General features: G+C 35.1%; 1 protein-coding gene across 3 annotated transcripts in view; it reads right to left on the minus strand.

The window, feature by feature from the left end:
* LOC114249235 (uncharacterized) overlaps positions 1–13,463 on the minus strand; it is a 146,676-nt gene that overhangs the window by 3,619 nt on the left and 129,594 nt on the right. For all 3 annotated transcript variants that reach the window (XM_089730263.1, XM_089730264.1, XM_028182729.2), the window contains 8 exons: positions 10,661–10,844; positions 9,839–10,007; positions 6,295–6,404; positions 4,837–4,949; positions 3,821–3,957; positions 3,380–3,532; positions 1,934–2,114; positions 836–975 (listed from right to left, as the gene is read on the minus strand). In XM_089730263.1, the coding sequence (XP_089586389.1) occupies positions 836–975; positions 1,934–2,114; positions 3,380–3,532; positions 3,821–3,957; positions 4,837–4,949; positions 6,295–6,404; positions 9,839–10,007; positions 10,661–10,834 (1,177 nt within the window). In that variant the 5' untranslated portion in view covers positions 10,835–10,844. The remainder of the gene's footprint in view (positions 1–835; positions 976–1,933; positions 2,115–3,379; positions 3,533–3,820; positions 3,958–4,836; positions 4,950–6,294; positions 6,405–9,838; positions 10,008–10,660; positions 10,845–13,463) is intronic.

Raw genomic sequence — 13,463 nt, forward strand, 5'->3', positions numbered from 1 at the left:
CACCCATATTGAGATATGAGTTCTAAGACGGCTGCCCCAACCTTCAACTCGAAACGCATTACTACTTCAAGGCAGAAATAGGCAGAGTGGTGGTACCTACCTTTGCGGACTCACAAGAGGTCCTACAAAATAAAGCCGCTGCGTTTTCAAACGAAGTGTAAATTTTTTTCCCCTCTAGGTACATAAACGTGAGGTCTTAACTTGTATTTGACTATTCCACTCTTCGGAGCGGGATGCACGGCTAGTTACTGGTAGAAATGGGCAGGATGGTGGTAACCACCAGTGAGGGCTGGCACTATTGTTTTATACATATGACATTCTTAAAGCACCTCCTTAAGCTATGGTACCTACATACATCTCAGTTTTATCCCGATCCTACCCATTTATACCCTGAGGAAAATTATTGTTACTGTCTTGATGCGAGTGGAATAATTGTCCGGTATCTGTGTGGCTAACTATTTAGCTCTAATTAAATAAAAAATAAGTCAACTAATCACAATATATTTCATAATGTATACCCGTAATAGGACACTAAAAAAGGCTTATTTGATCATTGCGGTGTTGAAATGAACTTTGGTAATACAAAGTTATACGTACGTACACATATCTTTCTAAAGTGCGCAAAAATGACAACGGTAATTATGGTAATAATGTCGTAAATCATTTGTTGAAAAAGATAAGTGTGGCTTTATCCCAACATCGTACATGGACTTCAAAATTTTTTATTTAGTTTAATATAAATTGAAGAAACGTAGTCAACATTCATTTAAAATGATCATAATATGTTGTAAGAACGATTTACAAAACGGAGAGAAGCTGATTGACTGTTACGTACCCATTATATCCACGACTCGTAATGTATCGAGTATCGGCTCCATTATTTCCTCAGGAATATGCTGTAGTTTATTGTTTTGCAGGTTCAGTGTTTCCAGGGAGTTCAGATTATCGAAGCCCATTGTTGGCAGCTGATGAATCCTGATTAGAAATCACCCCTTATCAATGGATACGTTCATGCATTATGTGAGTATGAACCCTTTTTTTCCTACATCCAACAAAACAAAGCTGTTTACTAGATCTTCAAATGTTATTGTAACAAAAAGAATGGTCTTTACGAACATAAGCAAATTTCGGCATTGTTAAACTGTTGTTACAAACAAGCCATACAACGAACATTTCAAGTTGAGAGAACAAAAGACCGTTTTTATGTGTGAAATGTATGCGGAAGTGTAAACCTTATGTATTTTGTTGCTCAGTATATAATGTACACCCCTTTTGTGTATGTAAGGAATGATTACGGAAACAATTCGTTTCTGGTCAATCAAGACGAAATTCGTTGTCTTGAGGGACTCAAACGTTGCGCTCCCCAGAAATTAATCAAAGCTTCATACTGACGGGTTTCCTCGTTGACTTTGAAATATTTATTAGTCGTAAACCGGCAAAGCTTCTCGCACAGAATATGTACCCAAAATGTTGAACAATAACTTGTTGTCGAGGTTTATTTTCGTATTTAGACGAGCTGGATCATATTATTTTTGCCCGTATTTTTAATTCCCGTTTTACCCTAAAGGCCTAGAGAACGGACGGACGGCCGGAATAAAATTATTACCTCGTTTCAAGGATAATTTTACGACAGGGTGTAATTTGTATCTTTTAAGAGCAAAATTAATTACTTGGAACAAACGTTAGCCTAAATCGGTTGATTAGTCTTGTAATCGTGATTTATCGGTACATTATACAATTAGAGTATCAATTTTTTTTTGTTCACAAAAGTATTTTAATTGATTTTAAATTACAAAGATTCTCGATCCATGGATAATATTTTTGTTTTTAATTCTTCGAATATTCATGATGATTTCATTGATTACAGTTAAAAGTAACATGATATTCAGGTCTGGTTGCATGAACAACAGTTTCTTTTTTATTTGATACTTACATATTCTTTTGCATGTTGAGGAACGTAATGGAGTCTCCGTAGCCAGTGAAGGCATCTTCACTGATGTATGTTATGTTGTTGGATCGAAGGTCCAGATGGCGAAGACGATGCAGAGGACGCAGTGCTTCAGAGGGGATCTCATGTAGGCGGTTGTCGCCAAGACGTAAGTATTGAAGATTTTCTGGACAAAACGTAGGGCATACGTAGATTTCCATATAATTTCCAAAAGCATTAGGCAACCGGAAAAGAAGTTTTAAGTAGCGTAAATGATCGATACAATTTCACGACTGGTCAGGTTTTATTCAAGCCTTTTAGACATCAATGCTAATTTCGTTATCTACTTTGAATTCTAAAGTTGAAGATTTCTTAGTTTGAACTAATAACTATCCTAGCTTTTAAAATAAAATATTGTGGTGGGAAGCCTCAAGCGGTTTTGTGCCAGAAATAATCCGGATGATCTTATATCCCTTGGTTCTACTACCCTGCTTACTTCTTACTACGAGTTCTTATTTAAAGGGCGAGACTGTCGTTATGTAATAAAAAAACTTCGATCTCATGTCTCAAGAACTAATCTCTTCACATTGAAATGTCTATGATCTCTGGTAAATAATATGTATTTACCAGGAATACGATGTCTAGCCTTGGAGAAAAGTCGGCTATTTGTTAACAGTAATAAAAGAATTGGTAGGCCGAACAATGAATATTAAGTCTGTTCATTTTTTGACTAATCATTCCAAGTCTTCCTCCGGAAATTCCAAGCTACCCATTGGCAGAATGTTTTCTACAAAACACCGAACCACAAGGAATGGCGTCTCTTGGCATTAAAGGGCAAGATCCAATTTGGGTAGTTGCGCCAAGGAAATAATTTAGTACTCATTCTATTTTGTAGTCAAAGCCATTTTGATTTTTTAATAAATGTACATATCTTCAGTCCAGATAAAATATCGCTATGGTTGTAACATTTTAAACTAAATCTACACCTTGCATAGTACTAAATTAGAAACCCCAATACAAAATTATTAGGACCCTCTCTAATCTCAATTTGAAATGAGCCTTGCGCCCTTTCACTGGCCTTAACGAATAGTTGAAAAGCTCGTATCATGTTTGATGTTGCGCCTGAAGTGGTAATCTTTTTAAGGCTAACATTGAATTAAGCGAAGCTTGTAAATAAATTTCGTCAATCTAATCATACATTTAAGAATATCTTCCCAAAATAAACTTCTTTCTGAGCTTCCAATGTTGACACTTAAATTTTTTGTTAAAATGTCTGGTTCGTGAATTGACCCCAGACTAGATTTTTTTTTGTAACCTACCATATTGTTTGATGTTATTATTATGTTATTTTTATCATGTCAAACAAGGTGATGTACAGCATCCTTATTTTATAATCAGCGCCAAGAAAGTACTAAAATTTCTTTTTTTAACCAGTATTTCAATTAGGCTCACCTTCAAGTCCAGCAAAGGCTTTCTCGTCAATACGTTGAATCAGGTTTCCCTCCAACTCCAGTGAGTTCAAAAACGTAAGGTGCGAAAACACTTGAGCCGGAACTTCGCGGAGCTGGTTATGAGCTAGGCCTAAAGAATCTAAGTTACGTAGTCCTGTAAAATTATGTTTTTATCAAAATTTGCTTAAGAACAAGCGGCCAATTTATATAGGTAGATACACTTAAAATATGTTTATTTCACTTTGTTTTAGGCCATGAACGATGGTGTGAGATCTCACTTCCAAAGTTAGATCCTATTTGACTACCACAGATTATGTATTTCAAACTGTACTAACATAATTTAAAAGTAAATTAAATTTACGTAAAAAATTATTATACTGATACTTTGCTTAATACTTTTAAAAAAATACATGGTTGCCTTCCAAAAGAAAAATCTTATTACCTGCAAAGTCCCCTTCTGAAATAGAAGTAATCCGATTTTCTTGCATTTCAAGTTTTTTCAAATTCTCGAGAAGAGCCAGCGCTTTTTGCGGGACCGCCGTCAATTCATTGCCTCCAAGATTTAATCGCTTAAGCTTCCTAAATAAATTAAGCACACCAATTAATATTAAACGAGGCCCTCTTTTAAAAGCATTTTTTAATATTGCTTTTCTAGAATGTTCTCACTTTGTTTAATCCGAACGCAATCTCAGTAGGTATTATTTTTCTCAATAAATTATAAAGGAACGTTCTAACTTGAGTAAATAGCCTACACATAAATTTTAATGAACATAAAATAGCTAAGCGGTAACGGAATGGATTGCGGAGCAAAACGGTGATTTACATGAACAAAGCGTGTGTAATTTATTCTGGAAGTTTCCGGTGTGCTACCAACAATAATTCCCGAAGCGATTGAGCAAAGTCGCTGCCATTAGGCACAATATGCAATATTAAAAGTATAATTGGATACTTTCGGATATTGCTATTAAAATTATCTATTTTTCTTTATCTTATTCGAGTTACTGTATTTAAAGTATTTGAAGTTTAGATTTATGAAAATGTATGTTAAGTTGATTCAAGATGTTACTTGGGAATAATGACAGAGATATTGGGTTTCATAATATGTACTGTTGTGTTTTTAGCTGAAAATAAGAATTTGTAACTAAGAGCACGTGTTTGTGTACAAATTTTATTATTAAAATATTATGTTGTACTCCTATTTCTGACGATTTGTATCTACCGAATATGAAACACGGATGTAGCGAAGTGTCAATTACTGTTTATTTTATTCGACGAAAAAAAAAATACATTTCAGCTTAATATTTTGTAAATGGTCAGTGGTACCAATCACGATCTTTCCACTAATCATTAATTGTGTAAATTGTGATGGTGATTTAGAAACTACAAAAATCGTCCATTGATAGAACTTTTCCGAATTCCGAGTTCCAAAAACATCTTTAGAATTATATCGGTACTTACTTCTCCAATCCTTTGAAAGCCTCGCCATCGACCACCGAAATCCTATTTTCATACAGAGTCAGTATCTCTAGGGTATCAAGTCCGACGAATGCTCTGTTGTGTACCGCGGTCACCTGCATTCACAAATACCTCTATTTATACCTATTCCGAACCAAAAAGTTTCAAAGCACCGAATACCAACAAATCTACAGCGAATATCCCTAAGACCTCTACAGGTTATCGCCAAAACTTTTGTTTTTAATTTTCAAAGCAATTTTATTATAAATTAAATGAAATAAATAAATTCGCGGATCATTTCCCAATTAAATATAAATTAATCTTAAGCAATCAATCAAATGTAATCAAATCTTAGTTTTTTTTGTTGTTGTTAATGCACTGTCGATTGCACCTATAATTGAGGTGACATCTGTCATGAACTTTTGTCAATTTGTCAATGTTTTGTATTGATGGTCACTTTGTTGGTGCAACTTAATAAATAAATAAATATGAATTGTTCATAAAAATAAAGGTTGTATAATTAACAAAATTGTAATGTTAAGTAAATATATAAACTATGTTCACGTTGAGAATAAATTGTAAATTCAATGTTGTGTTTTATTCGAAAGCTAATTTTAATTTTACAGAAAAGCCACAATACCACTATCGTATCGGATCGTAAATGATAAAATTATTGATTTAATACATTTTCGTGATTTAAACCGATATTGCTATTAAATTTTAAAGAGATTGTCCGCTTGGGTGCTTCCATAAAGTATAATTTTATTAAATTAATCCATTAGCTTACGAACAACTATGAAATTCTTAGGTGTATCATAGTTTATTTTTCAACAAAAGTCTCTTATGGCTAATCTGTTTTTATTTATTACATTAGCAGTAATATTTTTTTTTTATTGCCCTTGTAAGCAGACGAGCTTACGGCCCACCTGATGGTGAGTGGTTACTGTTGCCCATGGACTTCAGCAATGCCAGGGGCAGAGCCAAGCCGCTGCCTACCGTATTTTGGAATGTCTAACGTTGTCAATTTTTAGAAGCAATTAATCGTTCCAAAAGGTAGTCTTTAAATTAATTGAATGCAATTCTATCTTGTAATGAGGACCCTCTTTATTTTTTTCTTATTTATTATGTATAACTTCAGACCTTAGGAACTTTAGACTAAAATTATACTTATATCTAATTCTTGAAAATATAAATTGGAATAAAAGGTTGGAATAACTTTTTTGTGAATACAAATCTAACTTAATATTATAAAGCTGAAGAGTTTGTTTGTTTGAACGCGCTAATATCAGGAACTACTGATGTGAGAAGATCCGGCGAGAAACTCAGTGGGTTAACTGTTTCAATAGATATTAATAGCTATAGCAATTAATTTAATTGAAAGGCTCGTCTGGAACGCTATATATAAAAACAATAACAGCATTCCCATTATCGTTTGTCTCGTGTATTATAATCGTTATTTACCTTGTTATGATTCATGTTCAGTATGAGCAGGTGATTGAGATGCGTGAACGAAGATGTCGGTATTGTGGCCAGACTATTCTGGGAGACGTCCAACTGAGTCAGCTTGTTTCCTGAAATAAATTATTAATGAATCGATAGCTAGAACTAAGCTTTATTGTGCTTGAGTGCTACGCGAGTTCACGGCTCAGCTTATCCGGGTGGTTATCCGAACCTATGGGCATCACAACGTGATTATCGCAACCTACCTCAACAAGAGTTTGAATATCGATTATACCCTATAATTTTATTAGTTTTAGGATATTTTTTTAAATGAAATTCTTTATGGCGCACAATACACATAATTAATAATAAAATACCTAGTGAAATATATAATACCTAGTCAGGTCATAAATTCTGTCACATGTTTAATGTAAAATAATTGAAACAAGTTTATTCATTATTTAACCATTCATATACCAAAATGAACTTAACAAAACATAGATTCTTATGACACTAAAGTTTATTCAAAATGACCTCCGTGATTTTGAATAAGGCCTTCAATCTGCGCGGCCAGTCGTCTATCGCAGCACGAACGAGGTCCATGTCAATATCGGCGGCTGCCTTAATCAAGGATGTCTTGAGTGACTCCAAATTGGGATGAGGCTTTGAGCTCGCCTTTTCCTCCAAGTGTTGCCATATCTTGTAATCTAACGGATTCAAATCTGGACTGGATGGGGGCAAGTCTTCGTGCCGGATGAAGTCGATTTCACGCGCCGCCAGCCAGTCTTGTGTGCTTTTCGCTCTATGAGCTGGCGCCGAATCTTGTTGGAATACCCAGTGCCTGTTATTGAACATGGTATGAGAAACAGGTTCCACAAGGTTCGTCAGGACTGTATTTTGATACACAACTGCATTCGTTTTTACACCTTTCTCACAAAAATGTACCTCTGTTAAGCCCCAATAAGAAACTCCCAACCATACCATGAGCGAGGATGGAAAATGACCTCGCTGGATACGCGGAATACGGTTGCTCGCTTCTTCACTACTGTGTGCGTACACCTTATCATTTTGTTTGTTGTAGCTCTCTTCTACGGTAAAAATTTTTTCATCCGAAAAAAGAATTTCCCGATATTTTTTTCCCGCGTACCGCTTCAACAAAGCGCGGCATCTCTTCAGTCTCAGGTCCATTAGACGAGAATTCAAACGATGTCCTATTTTTCTTCGATATGCCCAAAGCCCTAAGTCTTCATTTAACACCCTTTTCACCGTGGTTCTGCTTAACCCCATCTGAAGGGCCAACAGTTTCTGCTTACGTTTGGGATTTCTTTGAATTCGAGCCTTCACAGCTTTTATCACTGCTGGAGTCCTAACAGACCGAGGGCGACCACTTCTTGACCTGTCATCTACACTAGAGTCTTCATTGTATCGTTTGATGGTACGATAAACGAATCTTTTGGTTATATTCAAAATTTTCAGTAGGTTCTAAATTTGAATTGGCGCGTAACCGCAACGATGCAACGCAATAACTGCAACACGGTCTTCTTTAAGCGTCCACTCCATATTTAAAAATGAGTAAAATTCTAAAAGTATACATTTTTATTTTCATGAACAATTCGAAATTCGAATTCAATAAACTTTTTTGTGGCCAGCATTCTAAAAGAAAAGTTTTTACTGTGTGACAATACTTATGACCTGACTAGGTATATAATTTTTTCACTATTATTCCCGAAATTTAATTACAATATAAAGCTTTATTCACATTTTATGATTCGTTTAATTTGCCGATAAATTTACAATGTGGTGGTATTTACGCGCCCATGGTGATCATTACAGCTAAATTACAATCTCAGAGCTCAAAACAAGTATGTTACAGCACAGCAGCAGCAGCAAAAACTAGCGGTGTTATTTTTAAACAAAGCGAAACCGAGCCATTAATATTGGGAAAGTCAGGAATACGGAAATACAATAAAGAGGTCAAGAAAGCTTCGAAGCGTCTTCGTTCAAAACCATTTCAACATCAAAGGTTAAAGGTTCTTTGTCTATTATTTAGACTTTTGATTGATCATTGATCATTAAAATATGTGTCACATGTGAATCCTATTAATATTATAAATGTGAAAATTTGTTAAAGTATATGGAGTATGTTTTTCACGTAAAACTGCTGAATGGATTTTGATGAAACTTTACAATAACATAGCTTACACATCCGTGTGAATTACCCAAAATATAACCATAAGTGTCAAGTAAGTAGGAAAAAAAATTTGCCATCTGCGAACTATTTGCCGCATCTAGTAATTAAAATATACAAGCTTTGTCTTTTACATTACATCATTTGGAAAAATATTTGAAAGCAACCGAGTGCGCGATATCAGGAAAGATGAAGATAGAAAATTCAATAAGATCAATAATAAATTATAGTTCCAGAAGCGAAGCGCGGGTGGGTATCTAGTATTTAATATAAGATCGATCTGAGTCAATTGATCGCAAGAATACAGTCTAGACGAGAGACCGCAAAAAAAATCCGAAATATTTGTGACCCGACTTAAATCTTATTAAAAAAAAATTGTTGGTACGGTTTGTAGGCTGGGTAACATTATTATGTGAATGAACGATAAAAGCATTATTAGACTCGGAGTCCTTTGTGAATTCTGAAACATACCTCATAAATGGATAAAGATCAGGGTGTTATTTATGACAGCATTTTGATACCAGATCCCGCGGGAATTTCGCACTATCGCGTAACCATTTGTGAAACAATCGTATTTTGGATATATACGAGATAATAGTACGTGCGACACTAGCATTTTAATTAAATATATTTTGAAAACGCTTAATAAACAAACACATTAAATGGAAGACTCAAACACTCTGGAACAGCTATTGGGTAAAAGATAATAAAAGTGCTTTATATGATATAAGAAAATCAATTTTTAAAAGAAGGAAATTTCAGATTAATATTAGAAAAGATCAAGTAGTTTTAAATAGGTTAAGAATAGGTCACTGTAACATTACCCACATCCATCTTATTACAAAAGAAGAAATAAAGAAATATAGTCGATGTGATAGCAATATATCTATTAAGCATTTACTAATTGAGTGCCCAATGTTTAATACAGAGAGACATACTGCTGCCTTGCCTATGTGTTTGTTTGACTGTTTAAATAATAATGTAAAATGTACTTTAAAATTCCTGAAAATTATAGATTACCATAGATTAATTTAATTATAAGGTTACAGTGGTCGTTAATGACCATTGCTGTTAAAAAGCGATCTTAAATAAATAAATAAATAATAATAAATAAATCTTTAATCGGTTCAAGTTGACAAAATCATCAAAATGTGTATACGTTAACGCAGTAGTAATTTTTTAATGCCCTGCTTGAACATATTATTTTACACAAAACATATACTTATATACTAAAAGTCAAAAATAAATTACCGAAAAAAAAACAGAGTAAATTTTAATCTGAGTAATATGTCATATTTGTCCAACTATGTCTGGACGTGTAAATTCGGGGTGATTTCAGTCAGAATTAAAACATTTATGATCAAATTCTAAGCTTACCGATGGAGCTTAGTGAAGAATCCTCGATGACTGCTAGGCTGCTGTTGTGAACAGTGAGATGACGTATATCGAGCCCCAGGAATATGTAAGAGGGCAACTTAGCCAGATTGTTGTGACGTAGCTTCAGATAAAATATAATCATTGGCTTCGAACGCAGCGTGTTCATTGCCTGAGAATTATTAACAAATTAGTTTTGTAATTTGGTTTATTTGTGATTTTCATATAGCTCGTACGCTTTAATTTTTTGACGTTACCATTTGAAATGGTAGAACTGAAGTCCTTTGAATTTGAATGCTAGTAACATTTGATAATTTAGATAGATCAAATATGGTAAGTTAATTTAATGGTACACACATATTATGTATATGTGATATGATTGGTGAGTACATCAAGATGTATTTTATTACATTTGTTATGCCCTTCAAGTTTAATCAATTTAGACATAAAAAATTGTCTGAAATCGAAAGAGCAAAGGCAGGTCTGGACCGAACAACAAATCAATATAATCTTGTATTCTGGGAAAACATCACTTCAAATCTATATGTATATAAATGAATTACTGTTCGTTAGTCTCGCTAAAACTTGGACCGATTGGTCTTGAATTATTTATGGAAGTCCAGAGAAGGTTTAAAAGGTAGATAAATACGAAAACGCTCGGAATTAAATAAAAATAATTTTGTTTTCCCTTTGATGTGTCCCCCGTCGGACGTATTCCTTTTGTTTGTTTTAAGTTTATTTTATACAAAAGTTTAGGTCTTTTATTTATCGATTGAGGTACTACGAAGTCTGCCGGGTCAGGTAGTTAAGTGATAAATAAATTACCTTTTGTATATGTTGCTGTTCAGTGAACTCGCAGAGTATATCCAAGCCGTTTTTCTTGACCGTGCAGCTGCAAGGTGTCATGGTGTTCGGAGCGGGGCACTGCTGGGCGCCTTGTGGGTGTACTGGCCGCGCGTATAGCACCACCAAGCATAATAATAACCAGCGAGGCCACATATTTGATAATCTGTTGAGAAAAAAGACTAATTTATTTTTTAATGCGTGCTAGGACCTCTTGTGAATCCGCACGGGTAGGTACCACCGCCCTGCCTATTTCTGCCGTGAAGCAGTAATGCGTTTCGGTTTGAAGGGTGGGGCAGCCGTTGTAACTATACTTGAGACCTTAGAACTTATATCTCAAGGTGGGTGGCGCATTTACGTCGTAAATGTCTATCCGTACCTACCCGTGCGGACTCACAAGAGGTTCTGTCACCGCTAATTACGCAAATTATAATTTTGCTGGTTTGATTTTCATTACACGATGTTATTCCTTCACCGTAGAAGTCAATCGTGAACATTTGTTGAGTATATCTTTCATTAGAAAAATTGATACTCGCCTGGGATTCGAAGACCGGTGCATCGCTCAACACGAATGCACCGGACGTCTTATCCTTTAGGCCACGACGAATTGTTCAACTGAAGTTAATATCGCAAAAGTGAACGAAATATTGACTGAATGAGGCTTCATTCAAGCTTGAGAGAGATACTTAGCTGAACTTTCTGTGTCTCAAGAGTCGATCATGTTGCCGCTCGGCTGGTACCAAAAGATATCATTTTTCTCTAAAAACTCAATCGCAGAGGATATAATACTACGAGTAGAACGAATCAATTACTACACAACATTCACGAAACGCATTGTTACTATTGACGAAATATGGTTTACGAGTTTGACATGCCAACTAGTCGACAAGCTTTGGGACAGCGACTTCTAACCGAACCGAAATCGAAAAACCACACCAAAGTCGATCAAAAATCAAAGTCATGTTGACCGTTTTCTTTCACTATAGCGGTGTTGTGCACTCGGAATTCTTGTCGAAAGTTCGAATGGTAAATAAAGAACATTATTTGAGCGTTTTGCGGCGTTTAATAGAGCAAATTGGACGAATAAGGCTAGATTTTTGAAAATAACATTATTTTTAATGCGTCTTCGCACAAGGTCATCGTTGTGTGCAAATTTTTTACCAAAAACTCGACAAATAGCAGCGCGTAACTCCACCATATTCACCAAATATGGCTCTAGCCGACTTTTTCGTTTTCCTGAGCTCAGATTATCACTTCGTGACACCCGTTTTCATTCGCTCGAAGGCATACAGGAGAATTGGCGCCGAATACTGAACTCAATTCCGGAAAAAGCGTTTAAGAAATGTTTTGATGATTAGATTATTTTTGTCGTAAGTGTATCATTTCTCAAGAAGCATACTTTGAAGCTGTTCAAATAAATTTGGATGCATGTATTATTGGTCGTTTCCCGGCACTTTCTTGACAGAGCAGCAAATATCACATTACCAAATATTGACGATTAACATATTCTTTAGTTTTTAACGACCACGAAGACTATGAAAAATGAAATAAAGTATTACAAAAATAAGGACGCTATTAATCCACCAAGTAAGTTGTTTTAGTTATACCAGATAATACGATTATGTTATATCGATACATTAAATAGATATCAATATTTCACTTTTATTTTGAATTCCTATTCCCATAAAATATCTGTTATATTTGCAATTTACCAATAAAATACTCACTTAACTTCGTTGTAAATATTTACCTTTAGCTAATTTTACTATTGGGAAATCATTCTAAGGAAAAATTTCGTAATAAAACATCAACGTTTTCAATCGTTCCTTTTACTTAACGGCTAGTGCTGAGGACATGTCGATGACTCTCGATTGCTCCTTCATAACATCGATGTCGATACCAGCTATCTCCATGTAACCGACGTTGATGCTACCAGCCCATTCACGCCTAAATTTTAGTTGCTCCAAAACTAGCGGATACAATGAGCGTAGCCGAGTTGACTAATGACAAGCCAGATCACATCGATGCTTGCTATACACTGCAGTGTCAGATTAAATTTGTAGGCAGATAACAATCTTCTTAAGCTTTCAAGTGACCCGCGATGTAAATTTTTCACTGCGTTATTTTTTACTAGCGACCCGCCCTCGCTTCGCTTCGGAAACATTAAAACACACATGAAACAAAAAATAAAAAAAAATAAAAATAAAAAAAAGTAGCCTATGTTCATCAGGGACAATGTCGGCTTCTAATGGAAAAAGAATTTTTCAAATCGGTCCAGTAGTTTCGGAGCCTATTCGAAACAAACAAACAAACAAATCTTTCCTCTTTATAATATTAGTATAGAATAGCATTAGGTCGGTAAACGGTCCATAGTGGAGCTTAAGTTTTATTTATTTATTTCTTAAATAGGTGGACGAGCTCACAGCTCATCTGGTGTTAGGTGGTTACCGGAGACATATACAATGTACATGCGCCACCCACCTTGAGATATAAGTTCTAAGGTCTCAGCATAGTTACAACGTCTACCCCACCTTTCAAACCGAAACGCATCACTGCTTCACAGCAGAAATAAACAGGGCGGTGGTACTTACCCGTGCGGACTCACAAGAGGTCCTACCACCAGTAATTACGCAAATTATAATTTTGCGGGTTTGACTTTTATTACACGATTGCGTACCAGAATCCATACAGATCATAACGTAATTGCCACCGTTGGTTCGCAACACAAATATTTTACCTACCAGTTATGGCGCAAATTTATTTATTTAGAGAGTTACATTTTTAT

The sequence above is a fragment of the Bombyx mandarina genome, chromosome 10 (genome assembly GCF_030267445.1).
Source record: "Bombyx mandarina strain Sakado chromosome 10, ASM3026744v2".
In the NCBI taxonomy this organism is placed as follows: Eukaryota; Metazoa; Arthropoda; class Insecta; order Lepidoptera; family Bombycidae; genus Bombyx; species Bombyx mandarina.